The following is a 19,429-nucleotide window of genomic DNA, read 5'->3' as shown; positions in this document are numbered from 1 at the left end:
ACAAAATAAAATGTAAAGAGGCTCTGTGTTATATATATCACTCTTGAACTCTCTTTTGTTGGAAGAGTAAAGGTTTAGTTATTTAGTTATAAGCATAAATGAAATCAACACCTCCTGGGTATTTCATTTCTCTCATGTTCATATTATGTAGTGTCACGTCAGAAATCTACTGTCGTAAACCAATGTCACACCATTTACTTAATCTGTAAAAAGTAATATTATGTTTTCCTTTGAACTTGAATCTGTACTCGAAATATGTGAAATGGTTCAGTGTATGAGCCATGGTGAGGCGAGTGCTTCAGCAATTTTTAAAAATTGAAATACTGACAAAATAATCAATGATTGAAAATATAATATGAATGGATAAAAAAAATCTACTCCCTATGCATTAACAGGAGAAAACACATATAAGAGATGCGGAAATGTGCAAGCTTCTGGAGCCATGGTAGAAGGGAAATGAAGAGGGATGAAGTTAAAAGACTAGCAAGATTTAGGAAATGGGAAGTTATAGAAAAGTCACCCAGAACCCTTGGTCAGGGGAGACTTACTGAACTATTACTATTTTCCTTTTACTGTTATTTTATATTCCTGATTTCATTTTTATATTGTTGCTTTTTTTGCAGTTTTAACAAACTGGTTTGATTTCCATCTCTTTCCGCCATTGTAATTCTATTTACCCATCTGACAACTGCAACTCCTGACTTTTAGTCCTCCATTCAGAAATTCTTCTTCTGTTAAGAAAGTCCAATTTTTTATTGAGATAACTTCCTCATGTTCCGTATCCCACCCTCCATCAGGAATCACCTCCCTCAGCCTGTTAACCTGTCCCTGTTAACCTGTACCCTCTAACACCATTAGTGAGCTCATGTATTTCCAGCACCTCAAGAGCTTTCTTCAGTTTTTCCAATAAGTTATCAATAACTGATATTTCTTTTGTTATGGAGCATTTACTTTGTGTTGTCTAAGTGAAATCTGATTACCATATTTGATAAAGCTCACTCCATGTTCCACAAAAGAATAAAAAGTAAATGAAGATTTGAAAATAAAAAGTAAATGAAGATTTGAAAATAAAATTCAAATAAAAATCACAAAAGTGACGAGGCAAGAACACAGTATTACACTTTTTCTGTGAGCTACTGAGAAATAGTTTCATATACTCACAACCTAAAATTAATAATAATTTTTAATATAGTGGGCAAGTTATTTGTGTAAACATGAAACAATATTTTAGCTTTCTTTCTTTTATTCAACAAACTAAACTGAATAAAAATAAAACAATAACAACTATTCAAAGTACAATCTGATTTGGTGTATAATAACTTCATTGTGTAAAATACTGTATCAAAAATATGACTCCAAATGTGAACTATGAAACAAATTATACTGCTGCAATGTTTCAGAGGAAATAGCAACATCATACTGCTCTGGCCAGCAATGAGAGGAAGCCAATTTTTCCAAAACATTAAATTTGATTCTAAATGACTCATATATTATGTTTAATAAATTATTACTATAATAAAAATTAAAATAAACAAAAGCTTGTATTTAACAGAACACATATATTTAATAACTTCCAAAGTATTTGTATTTATTGACAGATCTCAGTGTTGATGCAGTTATGGATAACACTATATCCTGACCACTCACTACTGTATAGTTATAATGGATGGCAATATTTAAAACAAATCCAGACTATATGCAAGAAAATAAATATTCGATTTATTCAGCAGAAAAAAGCTGACTAAAAACTGAGATCTTCCAGCTTAATATAGTACAATATGTTGATATGTAAAATACAGTCTTTGTTTAAAAGATTGTAAACAAGGAACTTTATTTAAATAATTGATAGCTATTTCTTTTTCTCACTGAAATTTCTTCATTATATCTGTAATACTCACTATGAAGAACATTAATATCAAATCCCAGTATAAGACACTTCCTTTTGAGCATTTTCAGTAATTACTAGGTATAACCTTGCAGATAATTGTTTCAGCACAAAATAAAATGGCCAAAACTGGATATCACTTGCCAATCAACTTATCATATGTATAACATTAAAAATTTGTGTCTCCTGTATGGTGAATGACAGATTTTTTGACCACCAAAAACATTTTTATTTTAACATGAGAACAATGGTTTCATTTCAATTGCCTCTACTGTACTTCGTTTTTTTTTTTTTTTCCTTTATTAAATAGAATTTGAGATTATCATTGGCTGTGATTAAATTAACCATAACTTGAATAAAAAGAAGGGAATCAATCATAAGAATTTTAAAAGGAACAAAATATTCAAGCATACATAAGAAGTCAATTTTTCAGGTTGTTATTCTAAGTACAGAATTAAAATTCAAACTGAGTAAAATATTGTCAATGTAGTCATTTCTTTGCACAAACAGTATGACCTACAACCATTTGACACTCATTTATATTCTTTTGGAGTCAAAAAGAGGATACCTGTAATCATATAGAGTACACCTTCTTAAAAAAGTACCATATAAACCTATTACACTAGATAAAATTACAAAAAATACTGTGTAATATTTTTCAAATAACAATACTTAACAAAGAAAAAAATACATGTGTCAAAAGTTTAAAGGAACTGCAATGTGGTTGCAACTCTTTGAACAAGAGTACCTGAGTAGTAAAATTATTTCAAATGGAAGAATGGCAACTGGGTCACCTCAGAGCAGCAAATCCTTTACAGTTAAAAAAATAAATAGCTATAATTTTACATTATGTAGCAAATTACTGATATGCTTTAAGTTTCACAAAAAGTTATGGTACTTTCATTTTAGTACCTTCGTTAAGCAAAGTCAAGATACTGCAAGGAACTTAGCAAGAAAAACTGAGCAGTTTCCACTGACATGCAATAAAGTTGCAGAATTAATATTAGGTGCATTGATATTCAAAGTTTGTGCATTTTAAAATTGTAACAGTCTTAAAAATAAAACCCATTTCATTTTGTAAAAAATGTTGCTTTTCATGTGTCTTGAATCGGCCCATTTTAAAATGGCAGTTTTGCAATACTGAAAAACTAGGCAAAATCGACTCCAGTGTCCAGAAGCTCTCTTAACATTACTGATGCTTTGTGTGGAAGAATCCTGAAAAACATAAAAAAATCACAGGTATCAACATTCACGCACAAGAAGAAGGAGTAGTAGTAGATGATCATGATGGTGGTGATGAAACATTTCATTAACAAAATTTTACATATCATGTACGATTTGTCAGTGACTATTTTTCATTTTATGATGCTGTAATTTATTAGACTGTTTCAGAAGTACAGTATGTCATCTAGAAAAGCTGTTGCACTAATGAATCATTACAATACTATAATGCAGCAGCCACTTTGTTCTGGTTGAGAATGTGTGAAAGTCAAATTCAGTTGACTGGCGTATGAAAATGATGGCAGGTGTTTATAAATATGAACATATTCAAAATAAATTTTGTGCATGACATTCAGGCAGTGACCATATCTTTTTCATTTTCATTTTTTCTGCATAAAAAACAATGACATGACATGGAAAATATTGCCCCCTACCCATTTGTGTGCATAGTTTCCATGCATTACATCAACTTGGACTTTCCTTTCTGAATTACCTTTGAATTTCTACCATTCCGTCTGATATAAAACACTAACACGTTCCAAATGCTTACTTTCAAGATTTCCTGTAACATCATAACAACAGCATGGTAGGCATATAACTGCAGAAAAACTTTTGGAATTCGCACCATGAACTACACTCAGTACAATTTAAAATTGAATACCCCTGACACAAATTAAATGGTATACAATGCTTTACAACATAGCCCCAACACTTGCAGGTTGTTCCTTCTGTGTGGAAAGCTACCTTAAAAGGGTAAAATAAACGCTACCTGTGTGATGTTAGAGGAAACGCCTCTTTTCAACTGCAAAATAGTGACAACTACATCAGGACAACAAAAAACAAACAGAAAGAAGAAGAAACTTACATCAAATCTTCATCTAGATGATTAAGTCAAGAAATGAGAAACAGGAAGGTGAAAAGTATATGCTGTGGGAAGTCTTAGTCAGAATACGAAACAAGAGACTACTTTTCTGAAACTATGCACTATTATATAAACTGATGTGGTTAGAAACTCAAAGATTTTATGGCATCTACACATCATAAAAACATCCATCCATACATCTAAGAAGTTTCTACAAATCGTCACTCAGGAGGGACAGAAGAAATTGATAATGAGTAAAAATCAAGGGTTAGAAATGAAATTAAGCTGAAGGTTTATTTTATTGATTTTTCTGTTCTGAAATGTCCATTACCACAATTAATAAATGATAAATTATAATTTATTAGTCTTCTCAATTGAACTGTTCTCCAACACTACGAAAAAATGAGACAGACCTGCTGACCAATACACACCTTCAAAAGGCAAAATTTGTTGTTGTCCCAGCAGTTGCAGTACTGATAGACACTTATAAAAGTAAAAGTTATAAACTTCCTTACTTTCAGAACTAAAAGTTCCTTCATCCTGAGAAGGATAGGTTGGGGAAAAAAAGGGGGGGAGGGGGGGGGGCACATCACTCAGGGATCTACCTTTAGTGAGGACAAGAGTAGACAAAAGGTAGTCCACGTGACAGATAGTTATCAAGTACTTCAAAAGTATCAGAAACTAGTTATTTTACACAGAAATAACAGTGGGGAAACAAACATGCAAACAAAGAAAATAGATGATATGTTATTAAAAATGAAACTAAAATATGCAAAAATAATGTGAGAGCCAGAGCACATATATTGCTCTATTTTCTTAGTTAGCACATCTCACTCCAGTTTTTCACCTTAGAAAAAATGTTCAATATTCACCTTTATTTTTCAAAATATAGTCAAAACTTACCTTAGTATTCTGCTAATGTACAACAGATAACCTGGAATACTGACTTCCGTGTAATTCCTTCTCATTCCTGAAATTATTTGCCTTGCTGCATCTTTGGGATAAATTGTTCCAAAATAGCTAGGTATTCTGAAACAAACATTGAAATGTACATTTGATTAGCTCTCCCAGAAGATAATTTCCACTGCAGATGTTTTGAAATCTTTTTGTACGTCAATCAATAATGATACCAGTCAATTCAGTACTTTTAATACTCATGTTGCAGTAAGTACTAAAAACAAGCTGCATAGGCACTTAATAATTTATTTTCTTAATTTCACACAATTTCAGAATTTTTCCTTTGGCATGCAGTACTGTCAAATGGAAGGTGCTGCCACCAAAATGTAAGTCTGAGATGCCACCTGAACAGAAAATTAACACTTGGCTGACTGCTAAAGTTATGAAAAACAAGAGGCATTTTTGACCCAGGTTCAAAACAATGTCACTACTGAATGAGCAGAGTGAGTTTAGCTCTAATTGGTCTCTTGGTACGTTTCAAGAATTGCTGATTTAACTCTACTGCTTTTACCAGCAATGGGTGCTCTGTCACTCCAAATGTCATTGGGGCCAGTAACACTATGGCTGCTTGACTTGCAGGAGCCCATGATGCAGCACACCTTGTGAGAGGCTGCTCATCCTTGTGCCAGAGGAACTGCATCACTTAATTTTATTTTATGCTTTGATCAAATTTCACTTTTTAAAATGTTATGTAAATCGTTATTGGGAGAATATAAATACTTTAGGATTAATCCTGCTATCTTCCTTAAAAAAAGCTGTACACATATGGTATCTGAAGGGCATGACAATTACAAATTCTTAAAAATTGTTGTAATTTTAAATGTAGGTTTACTTGTTACAGAATAAACAAATATTACAGTATTACATGCCAACAATCTCACCAATGATGTAAGATTTGGACCTCAATGAGATATTGTGCAATAGTGTTTTACTTAGTGTATAAACTGTCAATCATGGGAAAAATTACAATAGAGTTTTACTTAGAATTCCACAATTTGGGCAGTGGTATCTAATGTGAGCTTCACAAACATGTTTATTGCAATTTGAACACTTCATGGTGTCTTGATGTAACAACTTGATAGACAGAATTTGCATCTGGCATGTTTGCAGGTTTGGTTGCCACTGCTGGAGCTTGGTGTTGATTGACTTCCTGTTTGTATTCTTCTAACAATGGCTGCTGGCTGTTCATTTCGTGGCAGCATTTTTCTAGCTTCAATGTAAGGAGTAATTAAACGTTTTTCCAATTCATCGAGAAATACCCTTCTTTTGCAAATAATATTTTTTCCCAACCTGGATTTATTCCTTTCCACAGCACAGAAGCACTGTAGGCAGAAGTATCAATAATACTGTAGAAGATGATCATTTGCCAGCAGGTGGTTTTCCTCTTGCATGAGTAGGTGCCAAAAAGCTGTCCAAAGTGTCAACTGCTCCCTTACTTGTATTGTAATCCAACATCATTTTTGGTTTCTTGTCTGCTCTGTTGGTTTACTTCCTCACTGCTGTGGATTATGCTCATCAGGACAATCTGTTTCTTCTTCCTAGAAATGTAAGATATGATCGTGGTACCCTCAGTAAAACTAACTTTTAAGTGTGAATATTTTCTTTGCTTGATATATTATTATAGGGTCAGGTTTATTTTTTCTCACCATCCCCAGCATCGAAAGATGTATTGTAACAAGTCCTTAGCCTAATACACATGATGTGAAGAAATTGTCACGGGAGACATTTTGCCCTTTTAGCTCATGTGTCAGATCCATGACAACCCTCAAACCTTGATATTCCTCAGGTGCTTGCCCAGGTAATTTCCCCGTATAGATATGTGTCTTCAAAACATAGGAAGTAGCACTATCACACAATGACAAAACAGAGTTTGCCAGAAAAATGTACACACACTTCAGGGAACGAGAAGTATTGCACTGTAGTTCCTTCTCTAGATTGTCGCACAGATGACAAAATGGTAGATATCGAAATAGACGACAGAGGGATAGAGAAACAATTAAAATCGCTCAAAAGAGGAAAGGCCTCTGGACCTGATGGGATACCAGTTCAATTTTACACAGAGTACGCGAAGGAACTTGTCCCCCTTCTTGCAGCGATGTACCGTAGGTCTCTAGAAGAGCGTAGCATTCCAAAGGATTGGAAAAGGGCACAGGTCATCCCCATTTTCAAGAAGGGACGTCGAACAGATGTGCAAAACTATAGGCCTATATCTCTAACGTCGATCAGTTGTAGAATTTTGGAACACGTATTATGTTCGAGTATAATGACTTTTCTGGAGACTAGAAATCTACTCTGTAGGAATCAGCATGGGTTTCGAAAAAGACGGTTGTGTGAAACCCAGCTCGCGCTGTTCGTCCACGAGACTCAGAGGGCCATAGACACGGGTTCACAGGTAGATGCCGTGTTTCTTGATTTCCGCAAGGCGTTCGATACAGTTCCCCACAGTCGTTTAATGAACAAAGTAAGAGCATATGGACTATCAGACCAATTGTGTGATTGGATTGAGGAGTTCCTAGATAACAGGACGCAGCTTGTCATTCTCAATGGAGAGAAGTCTTCCGAAGTAAGAGTGATTTCAGGTGTGCCGCAGGGGAGTGTCATAGGACCATTGCTATTCACAATATACATAAATGACCTGGTGGATGACATTGGAAGTTCACTGAGGCTTTTTGCAGATGATGCTGTGGTGTATCGAGAGGTTGTAACAATGGAAAATTGTACTGAAATGCAGGAGGATCTGCAGCGAATTGATGCATGGTGCAGGGAATGGCAATTGAATCTCAATGTAGACAAGTGTAATGTGCTGCGAATACACAGAAAGATAGATCCTTTATCATTTAGCTACAAAATAGCAGGTCAGCAACTGGAAGCAGTTAATACCATAAATTATCTGGGAGTACGCATTAGGAGTGATTTAAAATGGAATGATCATATAATGTTGATCGTTGGTAAAGCAGATGCCAGACTGAGATTCATTGGAAGAATCCAAAGGAAATGCAATCCGAAAACAAAGGAAGTAGGTTACAGTCATCATCAGTTATCATTTTCTGATACTATTTGCAAAACTGCGTTTGGCGACCAGGACCGTCCATCATTAATTGCATGCAGTAATTATGGAATGTAAACTTTGCGCTTTGTAGCTTTCAGAATTCTTTGTACACTTGTACTGCTAACCCCCACTTCACATGCACATTCCGTGGAAGACTTTTGTGGAAAATTAACATATGTTTCCAACACGAGAGCCGACGAAGCAGGACTTGTAGCTGTACGCTGTCTTCCCGAACTTCTTTCATGAATATCACAAATCGTTTCTTGCAATTCAAACTTGTCAATGATGTGTTTAATTGTTAGGCGGGTTGGCGGTTCTGCTTCAGTCTCCTGCCTCCACTGGCGTTGCACTGCAACAGTATTATCAAACTTGGAAAACCACTTCACAATACATCTGCTTGAATGTCAAGCGTGCTCCAGCCATCCTGTGTTCTCAATACCGAGATGAAAGTACTAACATTTGTTGAGCCAAAGACCATACTACAACACACTTTTAACTCAAATCAAATGACAATATCAATATCTTGATAGATCCTTACAAAGAGTATGTGCATTTTTCTGGCGGACTCTGTATTTTGAGGGTTTGCACAGTACATATTTTTTGAACAGACAATGTACTGAGAAAGCCACCAGGATGTTCATCCATGGCTACATTTTTGCCAAGATAATAAAGTTTTGGGAGTATTTCCTCCCACTAATAATAATGAGCATGTGGCATTGGTGGCCGGGAGACCCCTCGCGGGGCGGTTCGTCCACCGCTCCACAAGTTCTTTATCGCCACTACAGCCACTTGCGAGTGAATGAGGATGAAATGATGATGAAAGACACACAACACCCAGTCATCTTGAGGCAGAGAAAATCCTTGACCCCGCTGGGAATCGAACCCGGGACCCCGTGCGCGGGAAGCAAGAACGCTACTGCAAGACCACCAGCCACAGACTTTCCTCCCACTTATCCCACAGAACTCTTAGAGTTGCCAATTTGTCATCATTTAGTCTTTGTGCTCTTCATCAAAATGTAACACATGTAAGATGTAACAGAACTGTTCTACTGATACAACAAGAAAGATGGCTCTATCTGTTTCTGCATCCTATAGGCACTTTGTTGAGTCATCAATAATGCTTCCCAATTAACATTATAAATTCTTCAACCCTCAATATTAGTCACTTCCACCAAAATACTCTGAGTATTGTCACTCACCGTAACTCAAAATACTCTGGCGATAGTGTATCTTGTTGGACCAAAAGTCACCTTTATAACATTTGCACTACATGCTCTTCCAGTTCATGGAAAATACTCTAAGCTTCATGCGATTTTTTGTCTTTAGACTGAATCAGTTCAGCAGCACTCACATTGTCATCTGATGTATCAGTATCTGAAATCTCTTCTAAATGAGATGAAGGATGAATATTGTCTTTGTTTTTCTTCAGAAATATTCTCCTCTTGTCAGATGCATTTACAAATGCTTTTAATTGCTCATTGGAAAGAACTCATTTTGTCATCACAGCCACACAGAAACTACTACAACAGGTACACGAATTGCATCTGTACACAACAGTTGATAAAATATAACTGTTGGTGATAATGTACTATAATAATTTGAATGCAATCATTAACTTGCATTGTTGCATAACCTTCGCACATTTCAACAATAAGGAATCAGATACTTACTATCTCATAGAAAACCATTATGCATATCCCTCAGGAATTTAGAAATCAGACTTATGACGTTTGTACATTCTGCGAATTTTAATGCTCCCTGGGTCACACTGGCCCAAGAAAGACAAATCTAAAAAATTAAGTTTTAGCAAAGAAGAGAAAATTTTAAGAGATTTGTTTCACAGTGTTGAAGACCGGTGGGGTTAGTGTCAGGTCAGGTGGGATGGTGTGGTGGTAAAGGTAGATGGAGGCTGGAGGCAGGGAGTGGTATTGGAAGCAAGTGGCTAATGGCTCAGAGGGAGACAGCTGGTTAGGAATGTGGCAGGGGCAGGTATACAGATCAGGCACGTAATACACAACTGTAGGAGAAAGTAGGGAGCAGTGCACGCTGAAGGTGATGTGGGGAGGTAAATTGGGAGTAGGTGACAGGTTAGAGGAAGGGGAAACTACTGGGTGGAGGATGTGCTACAGTGGGTTACAGGAAATTGAGGTCAGGACAACTTCTGGAATAAAGGATGTGTTGTACAGATAACTTCCATCCATGCCGTTTAGCACTTAAGTTTTTATGCTACTACTGAGAGGAGAGTGTCAACTCAGGATTACAGTCTGTCCTCTTAATTAGTACTCTCTCGTGTTGACAAAAGATGCTTTATTCCCATCTGAAACCCACTATCTCCCTGTTTCCTTTCAGCTTTACCATCACATGCCCTAGACAAAAAATCCACAATTAAAATTGTTGCACAAATTTATAATCTATCAGGCCTGCTTCTAAAATCATTTCACTTTTTTTCCTTGTAGGTCTCCTTCTTACAATGTCTTTAAATCCTCAAATTGAGCATTAATTATCATTCTATGATATGAATTACATTAAGTGTTCTTCATGGTCAATTCTTAGTGGCTACTTTTACATCAAAATCACTTAATGTTGTTCCCTGTAAAAATACATTATCAATTTCACTATACTCTTCTACTCTCAATGAGAACTTGACTTAACAGTAAAAAATTGGACAACAACTCTTCAGTGTCCCGGTTAGAATTGTCTGACAAAGTTCACAGTAAAGCCTCCAATTAATTCTGCAGAATTTTATCATCTCCCTCTAACTGCTTTGTGAAGCTGAAAATGAGATCTCTCATTTTCTATCAATGAAAGACAGACCATACAATAGTGTGTTTATAACATCACAATATTTTAGTTTTCCAAGTAAAATTTTATGATCTGCAAAACCAAAAACCTCAGGTTTCATGAAATATCAACATTTCATTTGTGATCCACCTAAGAAGCAATCAATAACTTCTGTTCAGAAAAGTGTGTTGGTATGTTCTTTTAGACAAAATAGGTTGCAATACGATTTAAATGTGTGGCTTGAAGCGGGCACTTAGTCTAAAGCAGCTTTAAAATACAACTTTTGAAATCTCTGAGTGAACAGAGGAAATAACATGACAAGAACACAGTTACTACAATATTACCTTAGCCTGATGTCCTTTGCCTGCTCCCTGCTGACAATGAATGGATATATGTGAACCAGTGTCATGTAGACATTATTTGACATTTTTGCTGTTCGGAGCTCCTCTGAAAGTGATTCCATTAAACCCTGCACAGCATACTGGGATGCACTCATTGATATATGCTGCTTAACACCAGCAAGGCCAGTTACAGATGACAGTGCAACAATGTGTCCATCATTCTTCTCTACCATCTCTTGCAGAAATGCTTCTAGAAGCTTAAAAGAAACAGTTACTTGATAACTTAATTCCTTACAAATATCTCTAAACAAAATCTTGTTATAGGTAATAATCAAATTGGCAATGTTATCATACCTTGGCCACTTATTACCCATGTCAGTAATAGGAACTAACTGCACTACCTCCTGAAGGACAGCAAAGGGCAGGTACACAGAGTTAAACAAAGCATTGGGTACTAAGTGTCAGTTTTGATCTGTGGCTTTACAATGGGATTGCATTTGGCATCATACACAGGGGATGTATTTTAAAGTTGTTGTGCAACATTACTTAGGCATTTCAAAGCAGGTTTTTTTCCTTCATATCATGCTCTCTTATGGTAAATTTCGATTTCACAAAAATTATTGGGTGTTTTGTTATTTGGTCATTGCTCACACTAATTGTATGGTGGATCAGACAATGAGGTTTAACAGTAGTACGCTGACAGAGATGTGCGAGCACTGTAACTATCCTTCAGAAATAACATTAGATTTGTTAACGGTAGGTTTGATCAACAAGCGAGTATTAGGGAGACGCTTTGTGAACTGAAATGGCAATCCTCAGAGAGAAGATCACTTTCTTTTTGCAAAACACTAATGAGAAAATTTAGAGAATGGGTACTTGAAGTTGACGGTAGAACTAGTCTGCTGCCACCAAGGTACATTTTGCATAACGACCATGAAGATAAGAGAAACTAGGGCTCATGTGGAGGCACAAAGTCAATCTATTTTCCCTTGCTCTATTTACAAGTGGAACAGTAAAGAAAATGTGCAGTGGTGGTACACAGTATCCATTCACCATTCGGTAAATAATGGAGTGCGTTTGTGGCTCTAGATGTAATGGCAGATTATCAAACAATGGAAACTCCAGGTAGGAATATCAATAATGTAGGAAATGAGAGATTGCTGTTTACCATAAAGAAGACATGTTACGCTGCAGACAGGCACAATTAAAATACACTTACATAAAGATTTCTGCCACAGCCTTCATCAGTAAAACAGAAACATACAGCATTCATACACACCTAAGCAAGAACACCTAACAGACACACGACCACTGACTCCAGTTGGAGTCCGCAGTCGTGTCGTGAAGCATGTTTGGTTGTATATTTGTGAATGGTGTATGTTTCTCTTTTGCTGATGAAGGCTGTGGCCAAAAGCTTTATGTAAATGTGTTTTAATTGTGAATGACTGTAACTTAATGTTTCTTCTTTATGGTAAACAGTAATCTATAGTTTTCCTACGTTGTTAATGGCAGATTGTGTACCATGTAGAGGAATGTGGAAATTTTGCAAAAAGAATTAAAGTTGACCCAACCTTTAACAGTGATAGTCTTATGTGGCACTGTTAGGAGAACAATGTGTGGCAATCATTTCAGCAAGGAATATTGTTCAAAACAATATAGACAGGCATCCATGACAGTGTTTATTTGACTTTTTTGTTCACATATATGGTTTTTTGGCCACTGGATAGCTGCCAGTGATTGGATACAAAAGAGAGTAAGATGTGTATTTTCTGTTTGTAATGATTTATTTTGAAAGGTGCTTTTTTATTTTTTTAACATAAACATGAAACAGGCGAAATACCCTCAGACTTCAAGAAGAATATAATAATTCCAATCCCAAAGAAAGCAGGTGTTGACAGATGTGAAAATTACCGAACAATCAGTTTAATAAGCCACAGCTGCAAAATACTAACACGAATTCTTTACAGACGAATGGAAAAACTGGTAGAAGCCGACCTCGGGGAAGACCAGTTTGGATTCCGTAGAAATACTGGAACACGTGAGGCAATACTGACCTTACGACTTATCTTAGAAGAAAGATTAAGGAAAGGCAAACCTACGTTTCTAGCATTTGTAGACTTAGAGAAAGCTTTTGACAATGTTGACTGGAATACTCTCTTTCAAATTCTAAAGGTGGGAGGGGTAAAATACAGGGAGCGAAAGGCTATTTACAATTTGTACAGAAACCAGATGGCAGTTATAAGAGTCGAGGGACATGAAAGGGAAGCAGTGGTTAAGAAGGGAGTAAGACAGGGTTGTAGCCTCTCCCCGATGTTATTCAATCTGTATATTGAGCAAGCAGTAAAGGAAACAAAAGAAAAATTCGGAGTAGGTATTAAAATCCATGGAGAAGAAATAAAAACGTTGAGGTTCGCCGATGACATTGTAATTCTGTCAGAGACAGCAAAGGACTTGGAAGAGCAGTTGAATGGAATGGATGGTGTCTTGAAGGGAGGATATAAGATGAACATCAACAAAAGCAAAACGAGGATAATGGAATGTAGTCGAATTAAGTCGGGTGATGTTGAGGGTATTAGATTAGGAAATGAGACACTTAAAGTAGTAAAGGAGTTTTGCTATTTGGGGAGCAAAATAACTGATGATGGTCGAAGTAGAGAGGATATAAAATGTAGACTGGCAATGGCAAGGAAAGCGTTTCTGAAGAAGAGAAATTTGTTAACATCGAGTATAGATTTAAGTGTCAGGAAGTCATTTCTGAAAGTATTTGTATGGAGTGTAGCCATGTATGGAAGTGAAACATGGACGGTAAATAGTTTGGACAAGAAGAGAATAGAAGCTTTCGAAATGTGGTGCTACAGAAGAATGCTGAAGATTAGATGGGTAGATCACATAACTAATGAGGAAGTATTGAATAGGATTGGGGAGAAGAGAAGTTTGTGGCACAACTTGACCAGAAGAAGGGATCGGTTGGTAGGACATGTTTTGAGGCATCAAGGGATCACCAATTTAGTATTGGAGGGCAGCGTGGAGGGTAAAAATCGTAGGGGGAGACCAAGAGATGAATACACTAAGCAGATTCAGAAGGATGTAGGTTGCAGTAGGTACTGGGAGGTGAAGAAGCTTGCACAGGATAGAGTAGCATGGAGAGCTGCATCAAACCAGTCTCAGGACTGAAGACCATAACAACAACAACATAATTTTAGTTTGTGTTGTTTTTTGTACAGGAAAATGAATAGCAGCTGGTGGGTTTTTTTATTTTTGTGGAGGGGTGGGGGGCAGAAAGTGTGGGTTGCAGTTTGGAAGCAATTAGATGAGGTAAGTACTTTATTTTGTTTTATCTATTTAATGTATTTTTGTTTTGAATATTGGCTCATGTTATATTCTTTTGCTTTTTGCTTTTCACTAGTCTATATTTTTTTTGTTCATAGGTCTTTTAATTTTTGACAAGCAAGTATGATGTGAATGACTGTTTACTCTGTTTTTGGATTTTATTCTGAACCTTTTACATCTACTTGGCGAGTACTGCGGACTTCATTTTAGCTTTATAGATAAACTGAGTTAATATACCAAATGTACATTCACATTGGTGTTATTTTGTTTGTTTGTGGAAATAGATTTTTCATGCTTGAGGGGTGTATGTAGATCATTTTAGCTACGTATGTTAAGAGTGTATAACAATACTGGTCTTATGTAATTGGCTTGTTATATATCAGATAGTGATTTTTCACGTTTGGTTGGTTCTGTGGAGTCCATTTTACCTATATGGAACAGGTGTACATAACCATTTCAGTGTTGCCATTGTAAATGGCTTATTATTGTCCTGATATCACTACAGGATTGGTTGTTGAGTTAATTTTAAGCTATACAGGCTAACTGAAGACAATAATATTTTTGTTGTGTTTCGAGAGAAGGATTTTGTTTAATATTGTCGTTCCATATTTGACAGATGGAGGGGGTTATTTGTCTCCTCCCCAAAACCGCACATCCTGTTACTTACACATTGATTTTTAGATTATTTTGAATATACATTTTCTGATGAATTTATTGTTATTGTGTTTCCATTATAAATGCAAGGTGACTTCATGGTTGCCGTATTGGATAATAATATTGGTTATATTCCTCATTATATATGGATCAAAGCTGATGACCACTACTTAAGATTAGATTCAGTTTCTGTTCGATAGACCATAAAATGAGGTTATTCTCGTTGGTGCAGAATGTTTCATACTGCTTAAATACACTGAGTAACTCAGTACGGCTGAAATTAGTGGTTCATTGATGCTACCAAATCACAAATAAAAATGCAATATGGGTTGATCTTTCGCCCACTGATTAGACTGTTTGGAAACAGGCAGTACCTTATGCTTCTTCACCTTCACCGTTTTTGCCACTTGTCCATAAACATGAAAATACTCACTGTTCAACAGTAAAGACTCACCAAATGTGATTCATAGAGATTATTCTAGGCATATTGCTCTACATATTTCGAGCAAATAATTTGCTGTGTATCTAACACTGAATGGCATTAAATATTTGTACTTTAAATATTAGATCCACAGATACTGACCCAAAAATATGACATTACACAGACATCAACTGTTCTCCTGACTTCCTGTTCAGTTCTGTAAATATAAGACTGAGGACTTGGAAGAGCACAGCAATGTATTATACCTGTAACACGGCCAATGTTTTTCTTTATTTCACTTGCCATTTTCAGAACCTAGAAGATAATAACAACAGTTATTAACATGAGTGTGCAGTGTTTATGACAAAACTTAATGAAGAGCAGTAATTAGTAGTCATAATAAACAATCCAGCAAGTAACTTTAGGGTGTGCTGATACAAAGTTTATCCCTGGAATCACTTCCAGCATCTTGCTACCCTATGTCATTTACAAAATATGTATTTAGTGCATTGAGTGTCAAAAATAATTCTGTACACTTTTGTGTGTCATTTTATGTAGTGTATAACTCTTACCCACAAGTCCTCTTATCACTCACACAAAGTGAACATTAGCAGGGAAAGGGAGGGTGATAGTCACACTGAGTGGGTGTAATGACATGTATGTTTGAAAAGCATGGTGTTATTTAATTTATGCTTCGCATTGTGAAGTTTTGTATTGTCTTGAGGAGAGTAACTAACAAAGCGAACAAACTGAGAGGACACCATGCTAAATTCCTCATTGCAACCAAAAAAACACTCAAATGTTTTGAACATTACAGAGCTTTATGAGACAGTGTTTTTACATACTTTATGTGATCTTATCATCCTCCTACCACGGTTATGACTGGGGGAGGGAGAACACCTTAATGTTCAGTTTGTACTACCACAATGTTAGCACATATTGTATATGAAATAGTAGCTAATGACAAGTCATATTAAAGTGAAACACTGACAAGTGAATAACTTACTTATGTCAAAGTTTCTGATCTATGAATCAAATTACATACAGACTGTATAGCATGGAAAAATCATTAATGAGCAAAACCATTTTGATATTTGTTTAAATATACACCATACTGCCGTCTGTTTGCAAGTAACACATCATGGTGAACAAAATGACATTGTAAATAGGTTTCCTGATACCCCTAAAATAACGGTAAAAAAGGAAACACAACTACAGTCTACCGAAAATGAATATATTTCCCAAATATAGTATTAGTTTGAAATCTGGTTTTATTAATACAGTAAAAGAGTGCAACTAACTTGTACAAAGTGCCATTCCTGCCTCTACAGTTCAATAATGAAAAACAGAAAGGGAATGTGTTTAAATTTTCCACGTTAATCGTTAATAGATGCACGTTATCTGCCATGCTTACCTGTTCCCTGTCCGAGACGTCGCAAATACAGCTAAATGCTCTTCCAGTGGTGCTATATTTGTTTGCGGCTGATACTGTAGCTAAATTCATCTTCTCGTTAATATCAACACAAATGACAACAGCTCCTAGGGATGTTAGTTGCAGTGCAATTTCACGACCAACTCCACGACCTGTACCTACGACCTAATTCACAACCAAATGACAAACATACGAAAAAACAGAATTAAGATATGAGCGAAGATGTAAGTCTCATACCAAGATGATCTGCCCCAACACAGGCTTCTCCTTGACAGGTTTAATTGTGCGATACATCATTTCAATCACTGCAAACGAACAGGCGACAACGACACGCGCTAAATCCCACCACAGCACCGCAAGAGAATATACGAATAGCAGCATATTTTGATGTTCACTAAACGTTAGAGGCAGTTACAAGTAAAATAAACCGTATTAGCTCAATGTACACCTTATACTGCAACCAGTGCCTCCCTGAGTTATTAACGCTTCAGAAACTGATGCCACACGACCCGCTTTCCCGTGCGCTAGCAACTGTTCATCGTAATGAAAGTAGGTCTTCGACGCGATGTCCTAATTGTTCTTATGCTTCTCACTCCGTGACAACAAAGATACTGGCGCTTTAGTGAACTAAAAAACATTCTATCGGGGAACACGACTTACAATAAGGCTTGCATGTGCTTTCTCAAGCGGTTAAACAAACCACAGTATGACACAGTTTAATCAGAGCGCCTTTTATCGCTAGTGTTGACAAATAACAGCGTATTCCACTGTTGCTTGGTCTACGTCTAAGTAATCGATAGGTCGAATTTTACGAGTATTGTCACTTTTCATCATTTATGAAGTATAAAAATCACCACTTCATGGATCTGGTAAGTATACTTTGTAAGTAATAGCTTTTCGTCATGTTTGTCGTTTGTTTTTACTGTCAGTCAATAGCCAAAAATAAAAAAGAAATTTATGGCCGTAAGATTAAGAAAAAGAACTATATCAATCATGGTGGTTTTCTGAAACTAAAAACAAATACGAGAAAAGGACCACAGTTTCAGAAACTGCAAAACAATTATGAATCATCGATAAGTGTAGATGTTGAAAAATTCAATGTATTAATATTCTTGATGTGCAATGAGGCAACAGTGTAAATCGTCACCGCTACAATGATGCTCTGATTTCTATGGTAACGTCATAACGTGAGTGTATACATCTTTATACTCAGCGATCTACGTTGGGTTGTCATATCGTTCTAGAATCTTCGATAAGCTTGTGGTTGTCGGCGTTGTCGGCATTATATAGAGAGAAATGAAGAGCATTATGATAGTATTTGTTTGCTGTTTCCTGAGTCAAAGAATATATATACTATAACACCAAATAGTGTAGATGACGATTAGACGAGGTTTTTATTTTTCATAAAAACGGTCAGGTTCTTGTAGAAGTGTCATTTTTAATCACTTACGAAACATCTACCTGCGATCGAAAAGTACATCTCGTGTATTTCTTCCGTTTGTTCTAAATTACTCCTGAAAGGAAAAATTCTGTTTTCACCAGTGGTAGGCAGAATAAACAATCACTCAGGCAAAGAACGGTGCTCTATAGTTTTTTAATATTTGCAGCTGGCAGTTTCATTGATGGCTGATTATTGGCAGGGAATCGATCCACAGTATTGATAGTGTATAATGATTTTGAACTGTTATTGATGATTGACTTCTAACAGGCATATTTTAATGACATCTATTTTATCTCCGTTTAGGAGTAGAATATTTTTTTTAATCTCCAAACAATTAGCAGACATTTTAGGCCTAAGCAGCGCAAGGAATGCTTTATGCTGAAGAGTATTTCGATGCGATTTCTTATTACATAACGAGACACCTCGTGAAAGTTACATACATCCATAGAGATTAATTATGCTTAGTTATCTCTTCAAGGCCCCTACGTCCATCTGCATAAGAAAAAAAAGGTTACTTTGTTTTGCATAAAAGAAATTCGCCATCCTGTGGCATCTAAAGCTCTCTTGTAACTCTCTTAAAATAAAAACATAAGTTTAGCTGATTTCACATCTGTCATTGACCTTGTGATTAATTGAGAGCAAAAGTGAATATTAAATTTTATGGAAATTTTTTAGCGCCAACTTCCAGAGAGCAGCGGCATTACCTTCCGACCGCGGACGTAGTAAGATTTTCAGTTTCAGATCAACAGAAGGCTCGGGAGGTCATACTTCGTTGATTGTTTTGCACCGACCATTCTCCCCCCCCCCTCCCCCCCCCCCCCTTTTAGTACTGTAGCTTCACTGTTTCTCGGGTGCTTTGCCGTTATGCGTGCAAAATCTGTTCTGTAATTAAATATACGGCACTGATTATTTTAATAATTATTATTACCAAAAACAAAATCAAAAGAAATGTGATACAGCATCAAAACAAGTACGACGCTACAATGACAGACTTTGTTATGTTGTGTGGAGCTTGTATTTGGAGTAAACGGAATGCCCAGTGCTGTATTCCTAAT

At 36.3% G+C, this 19,429-nt stretch overlaps 1 protein-coding gene across 1 annotated transcript; it reads right to left on the bottom strand.

The window, feature by feature from the left end:
* Positions 1-1,241: 1,241 nt before the first annotated feature.
* LOC126091638 (short-chain dehydrogenase/reductase family 16C member 6-like) lies at positions 1,242-17,700 on the bottom strand. Its single transcript, XM_049907078.1, has 6 exons — positions 17,171-17,700; positions 16,916-17,098; positions 15,664-15,816; positions 11,100-11,353; positions 4,872-4,997; positions 1,242-3,100 (listed from the first exon to the last, which is right to left on the bottom strand). Exons 1-6 carry the CDS (start codon positions 17,312-17,314, stop codon positions 3,034-3,036), a joined length of 927 nt encoding a protein of 308 aa, XP_049763035.1. The 5' UTR covers positions 17,315-17,700; the 3' UTR covers positions 1,242-3,033.
* Positions 17,701-19,429: the final 1,729 nt, after the last annotated feature.

The sequence above is a fragment of the Schistocerca cancellata genome, chromosome 1 (genome assembly GCF_023864275.1).
Source record: "Schistocerca cancellata isolate TAMUIC-IGC-003103 chromosome 1, iqSchCanc2.1, whole genome shotgun sequence".
NCBI lineage: Eukaryota > Metazoa > Arthropoda > Insecta > Orthoptera > Acrididae > Schistocerca > Schistocerca cancellata.
The sequence above is the reverse complement of the archived record's forward strand: the minus strand, read 5'-3'. Positions and strand labels throughout refer to the sequence as shown.

Coding starts and splice junctions, on each gene's coding strand:
- LOC126091638 (XM_049907078.1), bottom strand. CDS start 17,314: ATGCTGCTATTCGTATATTCTCTTGCGGTGCTGTGGTGGGATTTAGCG. Junction 17,099..17,170: donor TGTTGGGGCAGATCATCTTG/GTATGAGACTTA, acceptor GTTGTGAATTAG/GTCGTAGGTACAGGTCGTGG. Junction 11,354..15,663: donor GTGTAATGTCATATTTTTGG/GTCAGTATCTGT, acceptor GTTTCTTTTAAG/CTTCTAGAAGCATTTCTGCA.